General features: G+C 46.6%; 1 protein-coding gene across 1 annotated transcript in view; it reads right to left on the reverse strand.

The window, feature by feature from the left end:
- Positions 1-25,164, reverse strand: part of WNT2 (Wnt family member 2) — a 281,520-nt gene that overhangs the window by 26,884 nt on the left and 229,472 nt on the right. The window contains exon 3 of the mRNA XM_069627940.1: positions 17,909-18,173. Within this exon, the coding sequence (XP_069484041.1) occupies positions 17,909-18,173 (265 nt within the window). The remainder of the gene's footprint in view (positions 1-17,908; positions 18,174-25,164) is intronic.

Raw genomic sequence — 25,164 nt, forward strand, 5'->3', positions numbered from 1 at the left:
ACACTAGAAAAAGCCCCAGGCCAGTGATCAGGAGACAGTGAGTGGGCATCAACTTCATCTGTAATTGTTTTCTGATTAGGATGGCTTAACTTTCAGCCCAATGTCACCAATTCATATCTTCAAAATGACATCCGCTGTGGTTGGCAGAGCGGTCATTAATAGAACTTGCCCTGAAATAAAATCCATTGAAAAGTGAGTTGAAACTTCTGGGAATGTTCATGTGTATGCACCAGGACAACAATGCGTATATATTGTTTTAGCTTTCAATTCCCATCTTTTTTTAAACATGTTTAGTGTTGGTCCCATGTGGTTCCAATTTGGCCCCTTTGATGTTTCTGTGGCACGCATGTCTAGAACACTAATGCATAATGGCCGGCATGACCCGGATCCAGTTTCTTGACGCTCTGCGGTCTGTTTGTGGCCTGGTGGGGAAGGCGCCTGCCAGGGCACAGTCACGCAGCTACCTGCCTCTTCTGCAGAGAGAGGCCCAGCCAGCACCAGCACTGCACTGCACTGGACTGGACTGGGTGAGACAGATGGGGGCAGGGCGCGAGGTCAGAGTCTGCAACTCCTGGTGCATGATGCCGACCCTGTGGGGGTGCGCCGGCATTCCTCGCCTGAGCTACCCTGGACATCTCTGGCCGGAGCGGGACTGCCGACTTGCAGATGTCTTCAGGAACCTGCCAGCAGCCACGTGGCACATCAGAACTCGCGTCAAACTGACACTTCTAGCCAGGCATTAGCACGGGCTTACTTTTCATTCGGTTTAAATCCCTCCCTTTGAAAGCTAATCGCCACTAATTGCAAGAGAAACGCAAGCCCGTAATGTGTGTCATGGCGCAGCGGCCAGGCCGGACGACAGATACTGCAGAAAGCACGCGCTCCCGACTCTCTGCAGGAATACACACACGCCATATAGCATAGCATATCCCGCGGTGCAAGTGAAAAACAGCGCTACGCAGCGTGAAATGCACGTGATCACTTGCGCGTAGAGACGTCGGCAAGATACGGCAGTGGATCTCGGTACAAGGAATGTGTACAGAATTGAAGTGCTTACTCTCAATGTCTTAAGAGTTTCAAGCACTAATTCAGAGGTGTTTTCTTCTGCTCTGTACAAATTGGTCTTGATTACTTTTCTGTATAAAAATGTTCCCACTACTGGGCACATGGGCTGACGGAAGTGAAACCTGGGCGCGTGATCTGGTATTATTTGATATACTTGTGTCTTTTTGTGAACATAATACTCAAACTTGCTTGTAATACGCACAAAACAAGATGTTCTTACACACCCTAATGGTTTTTCCTGACTAATCTCTTAACAGTCGACAAATGTAATTGGCTTGTTCTTGACAAACATATATTTCTTGTGGCCTCAACATCCTGCAAAGAGATTGAAGTGCTTCTAGTAATTGTTGGGGGGCGGTCCTGAGCCCCCACGCTGCGTTCCCGTAAGCCCCCCCACCTTAAAGGACACACGCACACAGCCTTTCAGTTCGGGCTTCCCGGTCGCTCTGCTCGCGGCCGGGAACACCCCTTTATTTATACATTCGGCGGCGGCGTGCTACGTCACGCCGCCGCGTAAGCCCGTCACTACGGGCAGCGCCACACTCCTCCTTTTTCGGGAGGAACCACAACAACGGCACGTTTAATGATCATAACTTTTAACACACAGCTATACTATAACCACCACTGCACACCCAACGCCCCTTTATTGTCAACCACCCGGATCCCTTCATCACAGTTTACATGCTAAGTGTCCAAGGACATACTCGCTGAGGTAAACAGGTTTCCCTCGCCCAGCCCTCTGGGGGTACCTCCTGCCTACCTCCGGCCCGTGGTGTCCTCCAGCTGCGGCTCCCCGGATTGGGGAGTCCGGGATCTCATCCCGGAAATCTCCAGCGTCGGGGTCCTCTGGTGGGTCAGGTTCAGGTGGAGTTTCAGTCCGGGGATCACCCAGTTTCTTGAAGAAACTCACATTCCGGGTGACGGCAGATCGCCCATCCGAGGCCGTCACCATGGATCCCTTGACAGCCACAACATCCAAAGGCTCGGGTTCATAGGGGAGTGAGAGTTTCCCATGGGGGTGTCGGTTGCAGACTAGAACTTCGTCTCCCGGCTCAAGCCGTTGAGGCCGGAGACCCCGTCGCAGGTTTTCTTGGTCAATTCTCACTCGCCTTTCCGTTGCAACCCGCTGGTTGTCAATCACTCCCGGTTCCTTCTCCCCAACCTCAGGGAGCAGACCTCGGGGACATCTCTTGAACAGCGCTTCTGCGGGAGCCACTCCAGTCGAGGCATGCGGGGTGGTTCGATACACCCGCAGGAATTGGTACAGGGCCCGTTTTAGGGGTTGACCCTGTCCCTGGGCGATCCGGAATGTCTTATTAAGAGTCTGCATGAGTCTCTCCGCATCGCCATTGGCTCGGGGCCACAGCGGTGACACCTTCCTGTGCTGCACCCCGCAGCTCTCCATTAGCTCGGAGAACCGCTCACTTTGGAAAGGAGCCCCATTGTCTGAGCACAGGGTGTGGGGAAAACCGTGGGCTGCAAAGATCTTCTCCACCGCCACCACCACATGCTCAAACGCCACGGTTTCGACGAAATCCACCTCTGGATATCTAGAGTACTCGTCGACAATTACCAGGAAGTGGGTGCCCACCGACGTCGATCCAAAATCCGCGTGGACGACCTCCCAGGGCCGGGTGCCTCGGGGCATCACTTCTATTGCGGGCTCCCGTTGCAGAGGAGAGGCTGCCTGACACCACACGCATGCCGCTACAAAGTCATCAACCTTCTTTTCAAGTTCGGGAAACCAGACCTTCAACCGGAGTCGCGCCTTGGTCTTGGCCGCGCCTTGGTGTCCATGGTGTGCCAACGTGATGACCTCCCTCACTTTTGACAGGGGGACGACAATCCGGTCACTGCGGAGCAGCAGGCCCGACTCCGAAAACGACAACTCGTCCTTCACTTTCCACAGCTGCTCAAGCGTCGTTTTGGCCTCATGTGTCCGCCCGGCCACAGCCTCGAGGACGGACTTCCAGGAGCCGTGTTGCATCGAGTGCCTCAGTACTTGAAAGCATTCGTCTTGGGCCGCCGCGGCCTCCAGCTCCGCCAGCGGCATCGCGTTTGGTGTGGCCGCCTCCACCACCATCTGTACATGGCTGTCAGCCTCTTCTTCACAGACATCGTGCCCCTCTCCCCCGCACACCCCCGGGTGGCGGGTCAGGTAGTCCGCTGCATTGTTGGCCCCAGGCCGGTACACCAGGGTGACAGAATACTCAAGGAGGGCGAGCATCCACCTCTCAATCCTTGCCGGTGGCTTTGACGATGACCCCACCAGGATTGGAAGCAACGGCTTGTGATCGGTTACCACCGTCACCGGACGACCCAAGACATAGAGTCGAAAATGTCTGCAGCCCCACAGCACCGCCAGGGCCTCCCGCTCTATCTGGGAGTACCTCTGCTCAGTCTCTGATAGTGCCTTGCTGGCATATGCCACTGGCCGAACTCCCCCGTTGCGATCCACCTGAGTCAGCACGGCGCCCAGGCCAAAAGGACTGGCATCAACAACGATCTCCGACTCCAGGGCTGGGTCGAAAAATGAATGCCATGGTGTCTTCCGTCGTGAGGGCAGCTTTGATGTCCTCGAAAGCGGCCTGCTCAAGTGGGCCCCAGTGCCACGCTGACTCCTTCTTCGTCAGGGCCCGTAGTGGTTCCGACCTTGAGGCGAGGTTTTGGATGAAACGTCCACAGTAGGTCACCATCCCCAGAAAACTCCTCACATCTGACACCGACTCGGGAGGTTGTGCCGATTTGATGTCCTGGACCTTTCTTGGATCGGGCGATACCCCTCCCTCCTTGAACACGAAACCGAAGAATTCAATGGAGGTGCGCATGAACTCGCATTTTTCCTTATGCAGGGTAAGGCCCAGTGATTGGAGTCGTTCCAGGGTCTTACCAAGCCTCCTCATGTGGGCTACCTCTGTCTTTGCGAACACCAGAATGTCATCGCTGATGTTGAGGACGCCCTCGAGATCTGCCAGGGCGCCCCTAATGATGTTCTGGAACACCTCGGCGGCAGATGACACTCCAAAGCTCAACCTCTTGTATCGGTACAACCCCCGGTGGGTGGTAAACGTTGTTATGTACCTGAACTCAGGGTGAAGAACGACCTGGTGGTAACCCGCTCGGAGATCCAATTTCGAGAAGAACTGAGCCCCTTGTACTTCCGCAATTATGTCGTCGATCGTGGGCGTGAGGTGCCGCTCCCTCTTTATTGCCTTGTTAGGGAGCCTCATGTCGACACAGATGCGGACCGAATCAGGCTGCTTAGGTTTTCTGGCCACCACGATCGGAGATACCCAGGGGGTCGGGCCCTCCACCTTTTCGATAATGTCCAGGTTTACCAAACTGTCCAGCTCCTTGTCCACTTGCTCTCTCAGATGAAACGGTACCCTGCAATGTTTCAGGGCAATTGGTTGGACCGACTCATCAATGTGAAGCCGAACCGGTTCGCCGGTCATCTTCCCGATCCCACTGAAGAGTGCTGCGTACTTGTCCAGGAGATCATTGATGTCTTCCAAGTAGACTTAATAGGCGAAACTGACAATCCCCAGGGCCTCGGCAGCGGCACAGCTGAGCAGGGTGTTGTCACTCACAGGAGTCACATAGAAGCGAGCCTTGATCTGTGAGCCGTCATGTTCAACACAGGCTACAAAGGCACCATCCAGTGGTATCGGTTCCAGCCCTCCAAACGCAAAAATGCGAGCCTTCGGTGTGTCCAGACCCGGGAGGGGATCAAGCGTGTCATAATGTCCTCTGGCCATTACATTTACGGAGGCCCCCGTATCCACGAGCACCGGGACTGGGGAGTGGTTGACCACCACACATCTGGGCTGTCTCCGGCTCTTCCTTTTCAGAATTTCCACACTCGAGACGAAGAAGATGTTCTCCTCGTCCTCCTCCTCGGCACCCTCCCCCTGGGGATCCACTTCTCCCTGATCCACCTGGGCCACATTTGGCGGCGGGTTCTGGCGTGGAATCCACGTCCGTGGCTGGCCTCTCGACACCATCACAGGCAGGGCTGCACGGCATACCCTTGAAAAGTGATCGGCCAATCCACATCTGCCACAGGTCTTTCCCACCGCCGGACATTCTGTCGGGTGAGAAAGGTCGTACCCGCACTTCTGGCACGACTCCGTGGCTCTGCCTGCCCTGTCCCGGGGTCCACCACCAGGACGTCTCATGCCTCTGCCACCTCGCCACACAACGCACACCTCCTCCGATCTCACTGATCGGGATCCTGCCTCCATCTTATTGGCCCGAGCCTCCGCCACCTCATGGCACCGGCCAAGCTCCAGTATGCGGGGCAGAGTGATGCCTGGCTCTCTGAGGACCTGCCTCCTGAGTTTGCCGGAGGAGCATGCCTGGATTAACATCGTGCGCATCATGTCTTCTGCGTCCGTCCACGCACATCCTAGGGAGAGGCGGCGCAAACGACCATAGAAGGTGTCCAGTGTCTCGTCATCCTTCTGTTTGGCGGACAGCATGACAAATCTCTCATAGTCCACATTAGCAAGGGGGAGGAAATGTGCAAGGAGTGCCGCCTTGGCCGCATCATAAGAGGCATTAGCAGGTGTGAGGGATTCAAATATCTCCTGGACCGCCGGCCCTGCGGAATACAGCATGGTGGCCACTCTGCTGTCATCGTCCGTCATCTGAGAGGCCCTGAAATACATGTCAAGGCGACTCACCCATCTCCTCCACCTGGGGCCCATGCTCGAAGGTGGCCCCGATGCATCAAACTCCGGAATGGGCTGCAGAGCAGCGTGGGCCGCAGGTGCTCTCGCCTGAGCCATGATGGGGATTCCAGGTTGGGCAGCTGGCAACACTGCGGGAGGTCCTTGCAGGGGGAACTGTGGAGCCGGTACCGGCTGTTGCATTGGAATTATTGGAGGCTGCCAGGCTGTTGAGGAATCGGCGCAGCCCCTGCCCCGTCATCCGAGTCTTCAGAGTCAAGCATAGGTCTGAGCGCACAGGCACCCCCACCAGTTGTACTGGAGGCCGCAACTCAGCCACCCTTCACCACCCACAGTGTGAGTGCATTCAACAGTCAAATCCGATACCAGGTACACACCACGAGCCTGACAGCTCACCTGGGACGGGTACCAGCTCCAAGGACCAAGAACATAGCATGCAGGCGTGAATGGCTCTCAATCACAGCCTTCTCCGATGATGAAGAGGATGAAGAAGATACCACAGCGACTTGATGATGAAGGGGATGAAGAAAACTGCTGTCTCCATCCGCTGGCATCCACCAATGTATAGGTGTCCCAAAAATTAAGCCCGAACCGAAAGGCTGTGTGCGTGTGTCCTTTAAGGTGGGGGGGCTTACGGGAACGCAGCGTGGGGGCTCAGGACCGCCCCCCAACAATTACTAGAAGCACTTCAATCTCTTTGCAGGATGTTGAGGCCACAAGAAATATATGTTTGTCAAGAACAAGCCAATTACATTTGTCGACTGTTAAGAGATTAGTCAAGAAAAACCATTAGAGCATGGAGTAGGCTAAGCAGGTCCAGCCATATTAACCCTTCTCCTGGCTTTCACACGACGTAGTTTCACCAAAACTACATAAAAATCCACAATCCAAACATGGGTGTGCAGATCAAGCTGCCTGCAAGCAGAATTGCCAAAAATTAGGCCCGGATTCACTTCCCCCTCCAAACCGGAGCTCGGAGAACATCCGCGGCCTGTCAGACAAAATGGCCGTCGGCCGCGTGTACGAGCCGCAGCCACGGCGTAAGACGGAGCATCCAGGCGCTCCGTGTATGCAGAAAAATTCGGAAGCCTGCACCGCCGGGCCCGGGCATCCGCACTCGCTCATCGCCACTGTTGGGGGGCGGTCCTGAGCCCCCCCGCTGAGTTCCCGTAAGCCCCCCCACCTTAAAGGACACACGCACACAGCCTTTCGGTTCGGGCTTCCCGGTCACTCTGCTCGCGGCCGGGAACGCCCCTTTATTTATACATTCGGCGGCGGCGTGCTACGTCACGCCGCCGCGTAAGCCCGTCACTACGGGCAGCGCCACAGTAATTACGTCAAAGTAATTACACTTTGGCACTGTGCCTTGGCTGGAGAAGTCTGTCTTTGGAGTCCAATGCACTATTTGGCAAAGCCATTTCTAGTGAAGGGAGCGGGCCTTGCCGTGTGTGCTGCTCATTTTAAAACATGTTTGTGTTATAACCACATCATTGTGTTCTCCAACGTGCTTTTGGGCAGCCTAATCACCTGACACCTTTCAAAGGCAGCGTCCTGCCATGAAGCGCTGTTAAGTGCAGCAAAGTGCAGTCTAGCACTGGTGCCTTGGGCTCGAGACGTGTCTGTCTTTCGAGTGCAACATACTATTTGCGAAAGCCATTCCTGGTTAACGGAGCCGAGCTTACCGTGCGTGCTGCTCATTTTGAAACACGTTTGTGCTATAACCGCATAATTGTTTGTTTGTTTAATATTTCTAATGCGCGCAAGACCCAAGAGTATCGGGGCAATAAGCATCAAGAAGGTTGTTCAGCCTTGGTTACATTGCTGTGCAGGTACAGACAATTTATGCAATATTTAGTAGACAAGGGCAGTTTATACAGGATGAGACTTAAGGGCAGACGAATTACACATTTACCCGATATATACAATACATAATGCACAGTAGTGCATAGTATGTGTGGTCAAGCACTGTACACATTTAGGCAATATACACAATACGTAAAGTACACAGTGTGTACGGTCAAAGCAGAGGGAAGAAGAAGGCAAGAAGAAGGTTGCATGGTATGTGTAAAGGTGTGGTCAGAGGTCAATTTCCTTGATCCAGTGGATACGGTTAGACCTAAAGCGAAGGTAGGGTAGGTCTTCCCTCAGGGGCGGTGGGAGGGAGTTCCAATATTGGGCAGCTTTAACCGGGAAACTGCTTCCACCCAATCTGGGCACCGTTAGGAGGTTGGCATTGGCAGTTCTCGTGGGGCGGTTGGAGGACTGCCTCGTGAATCTAGCTATGAGGTATTGTGGGGCGTCGTTGTGGAGACATTTGTGTGTCAGAGAGGCTACTTTTAGGAGGATTTTATCTTTGGTGGAGAGCCAGTTATTGTTTCTTCTAATATCAGAAATGTGAGCTTTCTTAGGGATGCTTATGGCTGCGCTCAGAGCATTATTTTGTAGAATCTGGATTTTGTTGGTAATATATTTGTTACTCCCTAAATATAGGGCATTGCAATAGTCCAGTTTGGACAAAATACGGGCTCTCGCAAGGATGATGCAGTTGTTAGTGGAGAGGAAAGGCTTAGCTGCTCTGATTAACTTGCATGTATAAGCAGTGGATGATGCCATGGAGTTAACTTGTTTTTTAAAGGTTAGGGTGGAGTCAAGGTAGACGTCAAGGGTTTTGACTTCCTTGGCTACTGTAATGTTATTGTCATCTATTCTGAATTTGGAATAGTTGTGGCCAAGTTTGTTAAGATTGCCAGGGATGCCGAGGATAAGGAGTTCAGTTTTGTCATCTTTCAGGCATAGACCGTGGGAAGCCATCCATGCCTGGATGATGAGGTATACTCTGTTCACAAAGGCCAAATCCTTAGTGTAGTCTCCCATCAACGGGATGAGGATCTGGGTATCATCAGCATAGTTAGTGTAGGAGATACCCAGATCATCTAGATCGTCAAAAAGGGGCTTTGTGAAAATGTTGTACAGTGTAGGGGACACGCAGGAGCCCTGTGACACTCCGCAGGTGATGGGAATAGGGTCGGCTGCCGTTGAAAAAATACACATTGTCCTGTTGTCAAGGAAGGATTGGATCCAACCTATTGCTTCTTGTGAGAAATGACCGGCAGAATCCAAGTGGTTGCACAGGAGTTTGTGGTCCACTAGATCGAACGCAGCTGAGAGGTCAAGTAGTAGCAGTAGTGCTGCCTTTCCGCTGTCTCTCAGCGCGTCGATTTGTGCCTTTAAGTCGATCAGAGCATTTTCAGTCCCATGTTGGGGCCTGAAACCTGACTGGCGTACTCCTAATAGATGGTTGCGTTTCAAGTATTGTTGGATTTGAAGGTAAGCTACCTTGTCTAGAATTTTAAGGAGGAAAGGAACTGTTGTGACCGGTCTGTAATTGGTGGGTATGGAGGGGTCTAGTGTTTGTTTTTTAAGTAATGGGAGAACCGAAGACTGTTTCAGATTGTTGGGGATGGTACCGGTTGAGAAGGAGGCGTTAATAAATTTGGAGATGAATGGGGAAAGATCACGCGCAGCATCCTTTATGATTTGAGCTGGGCAGGGATCGCCTTAGCAGTTTGAAGTTTTGAGGGTGAGAATTACTTTTTCAACCTCTAAAATGGATACTTATTGAAGTTGAAACGGGGAGGGGGTTGTTGAGGTGGTGATGAAGTGCGAGGGGGCAGTGGCAGAGAAGTTTTGCTGAGCTTGGAGGCAAGGTCTAGAGTTTCTTCTTTGTATCGGCAATCTTGACTTGGAGGGTTGCTGCATTATTAGCTAGGGCGTTCTGGATGCTAGTACACCATGGTTTATCCTTCAGACAGGTGTCAGGGGCTTGGACAGGAGTTTCCATTTCTTTAAGTATTGTGAACAGTTCTTTAGAGCTTGAATTAGCTTGTGTGATCACGCGCATTGAAGGAGGATTGTTTGGCAAGAACAATTTCTAGGGTGGTTGTTATGAAGTGAAGCAATACAAGGAGTGGTCACTGTTAAGGGAGAGGTGGGTGTCATGGTAGGGTTCAAAGTACAGAATAGGTTAAGGATAGTCCTCAGCAGGACAGTATAAACGGTTGGCAGATACATAGTAAGCACTGTCTAGGCACCTAGCAAGTGGATCGGTAGGTAGTGGCTGTGCAGAGGCACAAAATGGGAAATTGGTAGGCAGGGCCTGGGAGTAGGCTAGTTAAACAATAGGCAACAGGCAAGTTAGTAGGCAGTTTCAGTCACAGTGAGAGTAGGCTGGTACAAATTAAGATATGTAGCATTGGGCTAATTCAAAACTAGCATCAGGCTTATACACAAATAAGGTAGCAATGGGCTGTTTCAAACCAAAATATTCAGCATTGGGCAGATTCAAAACACAACATCAGGCTAAGTCAAAGTGTGGCAGCAATGGGCTGTTTCAAAAAACCTGATGGGTACAGCAGTGGGCTTGCGAGATTAAAGAACAGTGTCTGATACGGGTGTGACCATCTATAACAAATAAGTTAATGTTACAGTAATAAACTCCTATTGCTATGGTCGTAGACACAAATCCTATGAGCAGAGAAGGCCATTGGGCACGGAAGGCAAAGGATAGCACTAGGGTGTGTCAAGGATTTTATAGTTACTTACAACTCAGCCAGGTAGAGCTGGAGAGGCACTTTGGGTAGTTTGGGCATAAGGACGTGCCGACTGCGCAGTCGGCGCATACAGACACAGAAAAGCTCTTCGGCGTTGGGATTCCAGGCGGCGGCTTCCGCCTGACGGTGGAGGCTGGAAGTGGATGCAGATGGCCAATCACGTCTTAGGAGTGGCGTGGGCCGGTGCATCCATTACGATGCACTACACATGCGAAATCAGTGGCGGCCATTACCGCGTTGCAAGTAATGGTGGCTCTATGGCATCTGGGTCAGGTGAAGTCGGTGCAGGTCGGGGTGATCAGAGTATTCAGTAGAAAATTATTCATGCGCGCACCCCAGGCCCAAAAAGCAATATTAGGCCGCAAATGATGGAGGGGGGTTGTGGGCTCCTTATCTTACCCTCGGATGCAGGGTTATTTCCAGTGAAAGGATCCGATGGGATGAGGGTGAGAGGGGGCTCCTGCCCGCTCCTCTGGAGCGCCATCGCAGCAAAGAAGTGGAGAAAGGGCACAGACAGGCCCTTTGGCTAGCCCTTCAGCATTGGGCTTCCTGGCGGCAGCTTCCGCCTGACGGTGGAGGTGGGGGCTGGAAATGGATGCAGATGGCCAATCACGTTTTAGGAGTGTCGTGGGCCGGTGCATCCATTACGATGCACTATACATGCGAAATCAGTGGCGGCCATTACCTCGTTGCAAGTAATGGTGGCTCTATGGCATCTGGGTCAGTTGAAGTCGGTGCGGGTCAGGTCATTATGTTTTCTGACGTGCTTTAGGGCAGCCTAATTATCCGACTGCATTCAAAGGTGTCGTCCTGCCGCAAAGTACAGCAAAGTGCTGTCTGGATGCGGACGGAGAATGGGTACGCTGATCTGCCTGATTTTACCACTTGATTGCTGATTTTCCTTTGAGTACACCTGCGTTTCCATATTATTTATAAATGCTTGTTGTGGTAGCCAGGGGAGGAGCAAGAAAAGGGACCTGTGGTGAAAGGATTTGGCTGCAGTGGCTTGCGCTGTGTTGTGTAACCTAAGGAGTAAAAGTACGACTGAGCAGCGGAATGAAAGGGGAAAAACATCCCTGAGGGGCAAGGGAACGTTTTATTCGCAATTTGCCTTGCATAGATCCCTAAAGTTTTGTAAGGAAGGGGGACGAGATAACTATGACGACGGCAGTGAGAAGCAAATTCCAAGTTTTCATGAATTTGCACTTGCATCAACTTAAAAAGAAAATAAATCACAGATTTCTTAAACTGAAACAGGAGCGTCAGGATGGGCATTTACCATCCAAATCTGTTGCGTCCCTCAACTGCCCATGCAGTGAAGTTACAAAATCAACAATACGCTTTTGAAGTAAGAAAAATGAACTTCAATGAGATGGCGAATGGGAGCAATAAGTGAGATGCAAAGGGCATTTCAGGTTCCGAGGGCTCTGTCTGATACGCCATCATTATTTAAATCACAGGCATCAAATAAGTAGAACCTCTCATTAGATTTGTCTGTACTTTCAAGTCGACGGAATTCTCCTGGTATCCAGATCAAACACAAGTAATGAGTGCCCCCACCCTCAAAGCTTTACAGTTTGTATTACACTCATTGATTAAAGTCTTCGAATTGATAAGAGAAGAGGTTAGAACTTATTAAAAGCAATTGACAATTATCCAGGATAAATTGGATGTTTATATATCTCAGGCAAAATCTAGTAGCACCCACAGTGAAGTACTGATTGATGTCCAGAAACCCTCCATGAGGGACTTGTCAATTAATTCAGACACCCCACCTTCGAAGGACTTCCTGGACAAATGTTACCGCTTAGGAGCTCTCCCTTGTGCGAATGATGTGCGAATAATGATACGATTGTGCTATCAAACTCGGAATCTCCCTTTTTAACAAACAAATATGAAGGCTGTCAGAGGAAAAGGGAGAAGAAGGTGGGGGGAAATGAATGAAGAAACTAAACAATCGGAAAGGGGAAAAAATAAACGGAATCTCATCACTTAAATGTATCCGAGGTTTGGTGGTGTTTGATCGCAAATTGATTGCGGTAAACAGACGAAAATAAAACCTGCCTGCATGCGATCAATTGTCAGAGGATCAAAGCGCAAACCAAACATGCGCACACCAACCCACACCCCCACCCCACTGCCCTACTTAACTGTTTGCACGCCGTTCACACCTGCAGCGTCGGATACGTCGCTCTAACGCGGGTCAGATCCGACGCTGCAGAGGGTCCCTTTTTTTCCTCCAATCCCCCACCACCCATGTTGAAGAAGCAGGGGACACCCCTGCGACCCCCGCTCCACATGTTCGGTATGTATTAGCCTAACTGTTTTTATTCGGTCGAATGGTACAGGCCAAATTCGGTCAAATATACCATTTGACCAAATAAAAACAAACAATTATGCTAATACCGTATCCGATCCTTGAATGTGAAGGAGGATGTTCTGGTCGGCACAAGCTGTAATAACAGATGCCAAATCTAAAACACTTAAAAATGGGTTTCTGGTCCCAATTTTTAAGGAAACCACCAATGGGGGTAAAATGGATGGGGTGATATGTAATCAGAGTGAGTGTGATATTTAACTAATTTTGAAACTGGGTTAGAGGAGCCATTGGAGGTCTCCCTTAAAGAAGGTGTAGAGGAGCAGCTGCATGCCTCTGCAGGCAATCCCGCCCCACTACCTTCTGTATGTTGGAAGCCTGAGATTGTGCCATGTTTGACATCAGCAGTTATGACCACACCACAGCAAAAATTTGAAAGAATGTTTCCCACCGAGAAAACCTTACCAGATGTAGCCCCGAAGAGACCCCAATCTGAGGGAGGAACTCCCAGAAGGAATATGAAAAACGAGACAAAGAGGAGCTGGTGACATCACGAGAGACGAACATGACGGCCTGAGAAGACTGGCTGAAGAGAATGCATGGACCTTATGGAAACTGATGCCTAAGTAAAGAATCGAGTAAACTTTCATGTGCGAAAAGAAGATTGCACATGTGACACACTGCCGAAAATGCAAGCCATTCAATAACTGTACGGATGTATCAACGCAAGTAGACTAAGTAATCTTAGAAGCTGGCTATATGTAGTGAATATACTGGAGGTGAAGCCGCCATTGTATAGAAGCTGGACATCAATGTCATGAATTTAGTAAGCCTGGACGCATGGAGAGGAAAGGCCGAGAACTGTGTTGCAGCAAGAATTAGCTGAGATTGGGGATACAAAGGTTGAGGCTGTTTGGCCTGGTGTCAAAGTGAAAGCAGCCAAAGCTAGTTAGCTTTTCTCAAAGGCGGTGAACGTGAGAAGCTGAATCATCCCTTGTTAAGGTGCAAGGAAAGAACACCATGTGTGCCATGTTTTATTCATTTAAGACATTTAAATGCTGAAAAATGGTCCAAATCGTGGTCTCCTGTCAATTGAGCCAAGGATGGAAATCGAGTTGAGCTTGGAGTTCTATAACAGAGATAGTATGTGCTCGCACTCCCTTATATCCTCACAGACAAGAATACTTTGTAAGGCCAAGTTCAAAGACAATCTACATGGCAGAAGGTATGGGTGATGAGAGACGTTGGGCTAATTGGGAGGCGAGGTAAAGTCAAGTCCACCTCCTGGCACCTGGGTCTGAGCTCACATGCTGCTAAATGAACCGAATGTTCCAGACATGGCACAAGCGTGCCAACCAATTATAGAGGTACAAATAACGAAGGGCCTTATAGTTTGAGGGCCAATGATATATTGTGTATTTAATAGTGTGGAAGATGACATGTTTTAGCGGTAGGCAGGAGTTGTCCACCTAACAGTAGACATCCAATCAAAAACCCACCCCTTAGATAAAGTATACTTAGATGTTCCCCTTGAGCCTATCACAACCCTTTGTAGGTTTTTCTCATTTGTCACATAGTGTGACGTCTCCTATGACAACATTTTAGTATATAAATGTGTTTTTAGGTAAAATTTACGAGAGCTCCAGCAAACGTTTGTTGATGTCTGTTCTAACTCCCTGTTTTAGACAATTGATAATAAAACAGCAAACTTTGCCGTCTTCTTGAGTTGGTTTGATTATTTGGTGTCAGAGTTACCCAAAGGGCTCTAAGCTCAAAGGGATTGCTTGTATGCCCAGGGCAAGCCAGACAGACAAGTGCGTTTTGAATGCAAACCTTCCAGGAAATATATATATATATAAAAGGTCAAAGTATAAATAATGCTCAATGTAAAGGGAACAATGAAATGGCTACATGTAAAGTGTTATTGCCGGCCTTAAATAACAAATGTTCTCGATGTAATGTAAGCATGGCTGGTGAGAGCACAGAGCAATACGTTCTCATCTACCTATATTAACAAGTCTCGACTGATATTAGAATAATAGTTTCCAAGTGAGGATAATGTTATTTTAAATAGAAGTAATATTTTGGCCATCGAACACAGTATTCCAGAATTACGTATTATTACTTCACGTGATATTGATTTAGTAGATTTCTTCATTGAAACCTGAACAGACATAGTGGCCCTGAAGATTCCTTCTAAATGGGCGTGAAACCATATTTTCACCTCCTTAGATGAGCTCAAGCAAAGAGATTTTGATTTACATTTACCTAGTAACCTACTGACAATCTTTTTTTTTTATTGTGTATGGTTTATACAAGAAACCTTTACAATTATTTCATAACAACTTCGGGAAATGTACATTAAATATTTCATATAAAATCATGTGAAAGACCATAATTTAAAACAATCAGAAACAAATTGAGACTCCTATTTAAGACAAATATTAAATTTCTGATCAACTAATTTCAACTAATAATTGCGAGTGCTGAATACACAAACCTTACAAACAAAGACAAAAGGAACAACAAAAGTAACTCTAATATAATAAATACACTAAAGGCAAGGGTGCTGCACGCACGTTCCAACTATGATCAGGCTCCAGGCACTCCACACAAAGTGGATGGTGTTCCGAAGCAGCGAAGGAAAGCTCGCACTAGGCGTACCTGGTAAAGCCTCCCGCAACCAACATGCGCCTGGGGAGGCAAGACACCGAAGGGATGGGGGGGGGGGGCGAAGAGACTGAAAGATGAAAACACAGGAAAGCATGCAAAGCACCAAAAAGTATGCATGTGGAAGCTGCCAGGTCTGTTCCCAAATCGAGCGGAAAAAGAGACTGAGGTGAGGTGCCGGAGGGCGGGTCTAGTGGCAGACCTACACCTAGGGCCGTATGCTACACAAACATTAAAGGGGAAGCTGTATTGTTTGCTGCCAAAAGGGTCCGGTAACATCTCCTTGTCGGGGGACACCCACAAGGATGGAGGAAAGGGAACAGGACGTATGAGTGAGCTGTGTAGATGGCAATGCTCACTGAGGTCCACCAGATGAGTTGGTGGGTTCTTACACTCAATGGATCTTGGGAACCTGTGTTCCTCAAAAGATTTAAATGACAACATATAACCCCTGAGGTGCCTTCAATATGGCTTGATAGAGAAAACAGTATATAAGGGTACTGTTGATCTTTTGAATTGGTTGGAGAATTGTATATATGGCTGCTTGTTTCCTACTCTGAATTGAGGAGTAATTTGGTAAATCAACATCATGAAATGCTGCTCTCATGTTGATAGTTCCTAAGTACATATCAGCTCTGTCATGGTTAAAGGGCAAGACCCTTTTCCTGGAAGCCATCCCGCCTGTTCTTAAAAATAGAGTTAAACTGTCCACCATACTCGAATGTGGCAGCGTAAATTCTGTACAATACTAATGATCATGTCATAAAGGAGGCTACCAAGTCACAAGTCTTAACATTTTTCTTAGGTGTGAGGCAATGAAATCCCTTTTTCTGAAACTATGGCACTCTTGGAGAATGCATTGGTGAAGATCCTCATCTCAGTAAGAAGTAATGATGTTTAAGAACCAGCTGCTCTAGGAATTTCTTATTATTTTCCCAAGCGTACACTGATCTGTAGAATCCATTCTACATTTATCCCAAAATCTATCGTTTGGATGAGGAAAATTGCCTGGTTTTCTTTAATATGTAAAACAAAGAGGTGATGGCTGGAAGGTTTAGAATTAATCTTAGACCTCTGGTAATTGCTCTGGGCAACCCTCCAGGCCATCATACTTCACCTGTCAAGCCATTAGAGAAAGGGGAAAGACCATATGCAAATCAGGCTTGGTCCCACCCCCAAAGGGGCAGTCCAGGCCAGCCCAAACTGCTAGGCTTTAGAATCGAGACACCCATATAGAAAAACTGGAAGTATTTGACCTAATTTAAAGTTAGACATAAAGGTTAAGTAACACATAGGTTAGAAATAGTAAATTTCCAACTATCAACTGAATTGAACACAGTAGACCCAATCAGTGAGGATCTGGGTCAGACAGTATATACAAAAAAACTATCACAAGCTGTAGCTGCTATGTAAATTAACAAGTTATGTATAGAAATTTCAGTGGTCAATATCAGGACATGTTTCCACAAATTCGAGACGAGGTGATAAGATCAATTTTCCATAAGTAAATCACAAATACAAATTCTATATTGAACTTGTCCAGCACTTCTTTTGTCTACTACTACACGTTCTAGTGTTGATTGTAAACATTCAGTGCTCAGTGTCTAAATCACTGACCCAATTACGCCAGTGTGGTATTAGGCAACATGTGTTTCCACGCTGTGGAAAATGGACAGAGACCTGTGTCCTTACCCTCGTCTTCGTCAGGACTTTAAACATGTACTGGTCTTCACCACATTTAGCATATGTATACAGGGTTTGAAATTGCTCGGAGCAATTTAGCTCCTTGTTATACGCATGGATAGCCTGATTAGCTTGAAACCAACAGCTACCAGGTGGTACTTTTGACTCGCCAGGCAAGTGGTGCTTTATAAACATAGATATGTAATATTAACTGTGTAGGTTTGGGAATATGTATAAAAGACAATTAAGGACATACTTAAGGGACATTTAAAGCATATTGAATAATATGTAATGGACAAAAAGTTAGAGTTTGCACCTTGCGGCCAAGTTTGATTTGCTACGTATTAGCTCCTGCCTAACGGCTGATGACTGTTACCAAGGAGCTGCTCATTGCTCCTGGTCAACAAATCTTAATTTCTACCCCTACTATATAGTAATTATGTATCAAATTAAATATAGTATGTCCAGCCCTAACGGTCGGCTGAACTTCAACATCTTGTTGGGGCATTGGTGAAAGCAACAATTTGCTTATAGTATGGCAATAATTCATCCAAATGGTTTGACCTAAGAGAGAGAGATGGAACACAAAAGACAATAGTACACAAATCTATTTGCAAGGTATCTTTTCTCAGCGATAACATGCAGGTCTAATGTTAATTGTTTGGAACATTTCTTGGGTTCTGTACAGTAAACAAAAATTGATTGATTGTGGCTGGCGAGTTGCGGTTTCCTAAAGCGGCATCTAATCAACTCAAACAAACACACACACACACATTTTATTTCTTAAGTAGGTGTTGCATCAGTGCCTTTACTCACTCAAACACAAAGGTTAAAATGATACATTTCAGATAAAACTTATATGAATGCCTTACCTGCATTCCTGTCCCTGATGCAGTAATCCGGAGAGTTCTCGAAATAAACCAGATCGCTCATGGTTGGCCTCTTGAATCTCCTGTTTGCCACTGTGAATCCAGTGCTATCTTGGTTCATCACCACTTGGATGGCGCCATTGTACTTCCGCCACAGGTAATCCCCTGTCTTGCGAAAGTCCGCCATGGCCAGCCAGCAAGTCCGCATAGAACATGATCCACTTACTCCGTGGCATTTGCACTCCTGCTTCATGAACCTCTTCACTGCCTGCCAGGAACACCAACGAAACACAAAAAGACAAAACAAAGAATGATACATCTTTATACAGTCACTTACTTCCATTAACCTTCATATTCTTTGTCTTCTGGAAACCTCCAAACATATGTACGGACATATATCACAATTTATCAGAGATATAAGGATATTGAGCGTTTTCATTAGTTAAAAATGATAGCACTCACATTGTAATCTAACTACCCGTGACCTTATGGATCAGGCATAAAACTACAAAAGTCAACAAATCAGCAGGTGCAAAATATTTTATGTGTTAATGATGCATTATTTACACATGTAGTTAGATAATTATTTAATGCTGACCACGTTGGGGCATCGCAGTCAAGGGTGAGCTGGCTTTCTTTAAAAATACAACTTTGGTTCTATGTACCTTTAGGATTTTAGCCCATTATACAGCCCTGAATCCCCTTATGTTTTAACATGAATATTTTAAATAAGCTTTTTGTTCTTTTCAATCAGGTATATCTTTGAAGAGAATAAAGAAAGAAACATAATCAGCTGCGTTCCTAAGGGGTAATGGCTTTCCTTGACAGTAATTAATAAGAATTGCTGCTGACGAAATTGATGGAGACTACTAGTGGCACTATTGCTTGTATGCCCCAGTGTGATAAATGCGGCCAAGAGATAAATATATGGACTGTCAATAAGGAGCATTTAATAAATAGCCCACTACATCCAGAAGTGTAACAAACTTTCTAATAAGAGAACACATTTACACCTTCTGGTTTGTTGATTTTTCTATTTTGGAATCATGCCCTTTTATTTTATTTTTTAAAACGACATAGTTTCATCGGGGTCAAGACTCTTTACACATTGAAGATCTATTAGAGCACATATTTTGTACGTTTTCAAAGATACCTGCAGAAACCGTGACAATTGAATTGCTTCTTTTCAACGTCATTGATAATCAAATGACTTGTCTTATAGATGGTGAACCACCATTTACCAACACGGATGAGACATACCACAGCTTGTATATATTACTGAACCAAATTCCTAGGTCCTGCAGAGTTACTGCACTTGCCACATCTCCTGCCAGTCTGACAGTGAGCATTTGAAATAGGTTACCTCCCCAAGCTGTACTCCTGACTCTCTTGCTTTTAGCCACAATTCAATTTAGGATATTTGTTCACAGTACACCCACCTTTACTTTTTCTCTTGCAAGGTTGTTGGTTTTGTTAGTTCCTCCACTCCTGTACTGAGGCTTTAAGGACGTGCAACACAATCTTCAGATTTTTGTTTTGAATTGTGGCTTACTTTATTGGCATGTGGTACAATAAAGCCTACAGGCTGTTCACAAATTAGAAGACACATACTCTACGACGACAGCTCGGACCAGTCAATCTAGGATGTATGTCATGTGAGTCAGTGAATTCATTTGATGGACATATTAACTGCACCTGTGTACATGAATCAAAAATGATTAGCCCACACAAACCCTGTTCTCTACAGCCATCCCTGCAACCATGGCTTTGCCAAAAATGCCTAACAAATTCAATAAATATTAATACAAATACTCAACAACATCACATATGTATCTTGCACTGTTACCATGTAAGAACTAAGACATGAGAAATGCTTGCTACAGAAAAGTGACCAACCTCAAGGTCACAGGTTTGGAGTCCGCCAGGGCAGAAAGTCTTCAATCATTCTATGAGTACTATGTTGGGCTGGGCAATGTTGAATTGGTTGCTCAGAGAATTCTAAAATGGCAAAGACTGAGATAACAAGCACAACATAAAAAGATGAAGATCTGTTATTATTATTAAACCATCCCTACCACGTGCACAGCCAAACTCAAAAACAGGAGTGGAATGGAGAGATCGCGCTCCGACTGGCAAATCTACTGGTGCATCAGAAAGAGCCCAATAGAAGGAATTGCAGTTTTGTAAAAAGGCAGGGATCATTTCTTTTTTTTTTATCTGCATTTTAGCATTTCCATAATTTTTTATACCCTGGAGCAGTTAAACAGACATCGTATTTGACATAATTAAACTATTCTGTCTTTCCCTTTCACTCAAATATATGAAAGGGGGTTCTGTCAAGAAATTCAAGACCCTTGGTGATCGTATTTGGGAGGAATCCAATCAACATGTCATTGTTGGAACACACACATGTAACAAGGGGCCACAGTGCCTTCAATCATCCGAGAAGTTAATGTCACCGGGCCGTGGGGGTAACTGAGGCCAATTTAGCAATACCAAAAAATTAACATGCTATTTCATACTGGAACTATTGAAATTAGCTAGCATTGCCAAACGACAACACATGGATAATCAGGTAATAACTATGAAAAAAGACAAGTGGTTGTACAAATATACAAGAGGGGCGATGGAATAATTATATGATTACTTCAATGATTCGGAAACAGACTTTTGGCTCAATGCAATGCAGATTTACGATAGGAATGTGCTTGCGAGACCGCCGTTACAATTTAATAACTGAGTGTTACTCTCAGACAAGGCTTAAGTTATCAGCTAAAAAACAATAAACACGCTAGGTCTTGCTTTCTTAAACATTATTAGATCTTTTTAGTCAATCTCTTTTAAAATAAATATTATGCACACGTCCTCCAGACACCCAAAGCTTCACCAATCTCTGCAACCGACACAAAAAAATAGGGTGTAACAAGGCACTGCAGATTACATACACAATAAACTCAAGTTTGAAGAGTTTCTTTGTTTTGTCAAGATAGTTCTCAAGTTTTTGATCTCTACAGGGTTCTTGCCTTTTTCTTGAGTAAATGCCCAGTCCACTGTTCGGGCTTTTCTTGACCCTGAGCACGATTGCGGCCTTTGTCTTCTTTCTCTAGGTCAGGGCCTTGTTGGGAACTGGAATGTGGAGTCTGACCAATTGAAGGCATGTTTGCTGCTACAAACGTTTTATTAAACAAACAATGATAACCTATCTTACCCTAAAACTAGAGGTGGTCTCCCAACCTCAATAAAACTACAGTCATAGTAAAAACGCCTCTTCAATCCCTGTCACTTCAACACACATCACTAAGCTAACAAAAGAGTTATTATCCCAACCCAGGAGAATGACTCGCTTCTCCTGGGTAGCAGTCTCTTAAAGTTAAGGTTTCCCAAAGTTCCAGAAATATTATAGGACTAGGAGAATGGCTCCCTTCTCCTAGTTTACACCCAGTTTTCAACAGGTTTTCCTTGAGTTACTTTAATTTTAGATTCTTCACCAATGCTCTAAGTTCACTCAGCAGACTTTGTATTATCTCCAGTTGAACACTGTCCTTCAACTTGCCCCCACTGGGATGAGGTAGAGACTCCCTGAGTCGTTCCTGACTCTTCAATACCACAGTCTTATGGAACTGACCAGAGAGTTGCTTTACAAAATGATTTACTTCTCTCTTGTCTTCTTGTTTCACCTTCTCAAGTCTTCCCGGCCCACTCCCGGACTGTTCCCAGTACCTTCTCTCTGCGATCTCTCTTAGCGGTTTGCCAGGGGTCACAGGTTTCCTCTTTCTCTTTCTTCTTCTGCTCTTCTTCGGTCCATTAATGTTGGTAATCTGGGTGCAAGTTTCAGACCAGACGGTCCACCTATTACAGGTTGTGCAACCACCACAGTTCCTTATGGTTCCCATGCAATTGGAGCCGCAGTAGGCTAGTGTTGGCAGTTTCAGCGTAGTTCTTGGACCTCACAGTACAGTCACTACAGGTCACTCCACCACCACACTCTCAACCGACTAGCCAGATGCTTTCCTGGCATCCCTCGATTTGTTCTCGCCACGCCACACTACTGCTTCGATTCAGCCTTCGAACGCCCTGTTTCTGGCTTTGTGGTTGCCTCCTAGTTGTCGACTTCTCCTTCCGGATGTCGCTCTCCTTGTCTCTCTTTACTGTTTAGCTTAAGTAGCTGGGACTGCCCCAGTTTATCGTCAGTTCGATTGACAACAGCTGGTCAAACACTCTTCATGCTTAACTGTAGCCTTCTCGGGTTATTCTTTGTCCCTATACTTACCATAGTGAGACTGTCTGACACATTATCAACACAGTCTTGGACTTTAGCATACGTAAGGAAGGATAGGGTGTTTACCCTGTGGGATTGAGAGATAAAGGGGATGTCCTTGTGCCCAGTAGGGGAGGGCCTCCCCATGAGATCCTCCTGCATCTTACCACCCTCAGGGAGACTATTGGTTAGTAGCCTCACCTCCCTAGCCTCCTGGAAAGTGGCTCCCCATGTGGGGAGAAGTGACCTTATCTGGAGGATCGTCAAAGAATCCACCTTTTTTTTCTGCCTTTTCCTTGGCTGGAGCTCAGGCTTTTCCCTCCTGGGCCTTTTCCTTGGCCCCAGCTTCTGCCTTTTTGGTTTACGTTTACTTGCTCAAACTTTTTTGACCTTTTTCAATTTGAGCGTTTTTTGTGGGTCTTTTTTTACTCTAAAGTGCAGGGTAAACACGCCTCCCCCTTAACCTACCCCATATATATATATTTAATTACGTTTGATAGATTCCCCCCAAAAACGATGAAAACATTTCAGTCAAATTTAAAAGGGCAATTATTTTTTGATCAAGTATGCTAATACCACCTTTGGAAGAACCTTGGCCTCTTCCCTCCCCACTTTCTCTTTGGTCAGGGCTTCTGCCTTTTCTCTTGGGACTGGGGTTTGGTCATTTCTCTGCCTACCTTCTTTTTGCCAAAAGCCTCTGCCTTTACGTTTGATGACTTCTCGCAGGCCAAAGCTTCTGCTTTTACTTTTGACGCCTGCTAATGGGCCACAGCCAATCTCTTCTCCGTTCATAAGGTACACCTGCATTCTCCTTTCACTCTCTGGGAAGCTGTCCCACCCCACTTATGCTATTCTTCCTATGTTTGGTGCTCTCCTCCTCCACCTTTATCCCTTCTCTGGTATTTCTCTTGCACTTCATTTTCTTCCACTCTCCAGGGTTTCACTTTCACTCTACCTTGGTCCAATATATGGGCTTCCCTTTTCACTCCACCTTCCAAGTTGTCTCTTTTTCCCTTCACCTTTATTTAATCCCTGTGTGGCGGTGGAATCTGCTGTGATATACCTTTTCACACTGCATGCCTTCCCCTTCTTAAAGTCTGCTCTCTCTGTCCCTTCTGCTCATCAGGTTAGTTTGTGTGTTATGAAGTCCTGTTATCAGGCTAGGAGTTGGAAACATTTTCCACTAGCTGGTCCGATAGCACTGCGAATAGAGCGCTCGCTTTGACATCTGTGCAGAGCCTGCTGACGCAGGTTCAAATCCTGGCAGGGCTAAACTCAGCCTTTCATCCTTACGAAGTCGATAAATGAGCACCACACAACGTGGGTAATATTAAGCAGCGCTCAAATACCTGAGGGTTTGTACCGCTATATAAATGCTAAATTATTATTATTATTTTATTACTACTGTGTGTGGTGTTTATGTTTGCACATTGATTTCATAAGATAAGTGTCTACTGGGTTTGCAACTCTGGGAAGGCAGGAGTTCTTTCCTCGGGTCTCCCTATGATGAATACATATTTAAATATTTATGGCACTTAGATGGTATGTGAGAATAAGCACTACTCTTTGTACAGAGATGGAATCAAAGGGGTAGACAATGTTGTTTGAACAGCCAACTCCTTTTTTCCTCTCGCAGTCAGCACCTTTGTGGCTTAGCCTAAGGCACAGCCTCAATCCCACTCACCTCTCCATTTATACACAACACAAACACTATTGCACACCTCTGCTCTAAGAAGGAAGCTACCTTTCACGACAAAATATTCAAACTGTAGCTACCCACACCATTTTCTATCCACTTAGAAACAACACCTACTGCTTAGTTCATAGTATACCTCGTTTCCGCCCTTCCACAGCAGGGTCTTGGCCATCCTTTGATAACTTTAATGGTTGAAATGCATACACATGTAATAGCACCTCCCAATTTCCACATATATTGGACTTTGGTCCCTCCGAGGGCTTTCAACCAACAGCGCTTTGGGACCTCAATTATGCTGAAAGGCGCTATAAAAATGACAAAAATGAATGAATGTGATAAATAAGTGTAGTCCTCTCTCTCTGTAAGGCGGTTGCACAAGGAAGGTTGGTGTTACTTGACACCTTGGCTAATAAATGGTAGTGAGGTGCATGTCTCCCATTACTGCTCTCTTCAGCGAGGGGAAGGTACTGCTGTGGGCTGTTTAGGGTTTCTCTATAGGCTTTATTTTCTTGGACCTGTACTTGAGTTTCCCAGAGCAGCTCTGGGGTTTCCCTCTGTGAGACTCATGTATTCTTATTTGTTTTGACCCTTCCAAAGGATTTGTGTGGCTTGGGATTTAAGGGTCCTTCCTGGCCTCAGGACCCTATCATATCAATCCCTGGTCCTTGCAACAATGCCTGGCAGGTCATTTTGTTACAGGGGATGTCTGAACCTTGCAAATTGTGGCAAACTCAACTCAGGGGCAGTAGATTGCTAGGTGAAAGGTGGCTTCTCCGGTGGTTGACCTTTACTGGTTTACAGTACCGATTTGTTGCCATGCACCAACTTATCTGAGATTGGCCTGTGATGGGGCAAGCATGTGTAAAGGGCCAAGCAGAAAAAGGCAGTTCTTGCATTCAAGCTCCTTCCCCATAAATATGTTAATCCAGGAAACCCTCAAGCATCCTCAACTAATCGAAGCCCAAATGTTCTACACTCCTGTTGCACTTGCAGGAAGACCAGATGTTGCAGAGTGTCAGGCAGTTCTATTGAGGCAAACTCCTTGCCAATCACATGTAGTGCTTTCCTTCACTGTTGCTTCGATCAGGAAAAATCTGATTCCTCTGTCCATGAACGGTTCCCTGTTAATGCTTCTTGGCTAGAGCTGCAAGGCTTGCATCCTCTCTTCTCGAGTGTCTCAGCGTTGCTGGAAAGGTGTCCCCCGCAGGGCTGTACCAGTGGGTCCCTTAGTTGAGATCCAGTATGCTCAATATCTGCTGATAAAGATCTTTGATCCAATGCAGTGGCTTTTTCCCCAGATCGCAT

Source organism: Ambystoma mexicanum, chromosome 12 (assembly GCF_040938575.1).
Source record: "Ambystoma mexicanum isolate Mex_15411 chromosome 12, UKY_AmexF1_1, whole genome shotgun sequence".
Classification (NCBI taxonomy): domain Eukaryota; kingdom Metazoa; phylum Chordata; class Amphibia; order Caudata; family Ambystomatidae; genus Ambystoma; species Ambystoma mexicanum.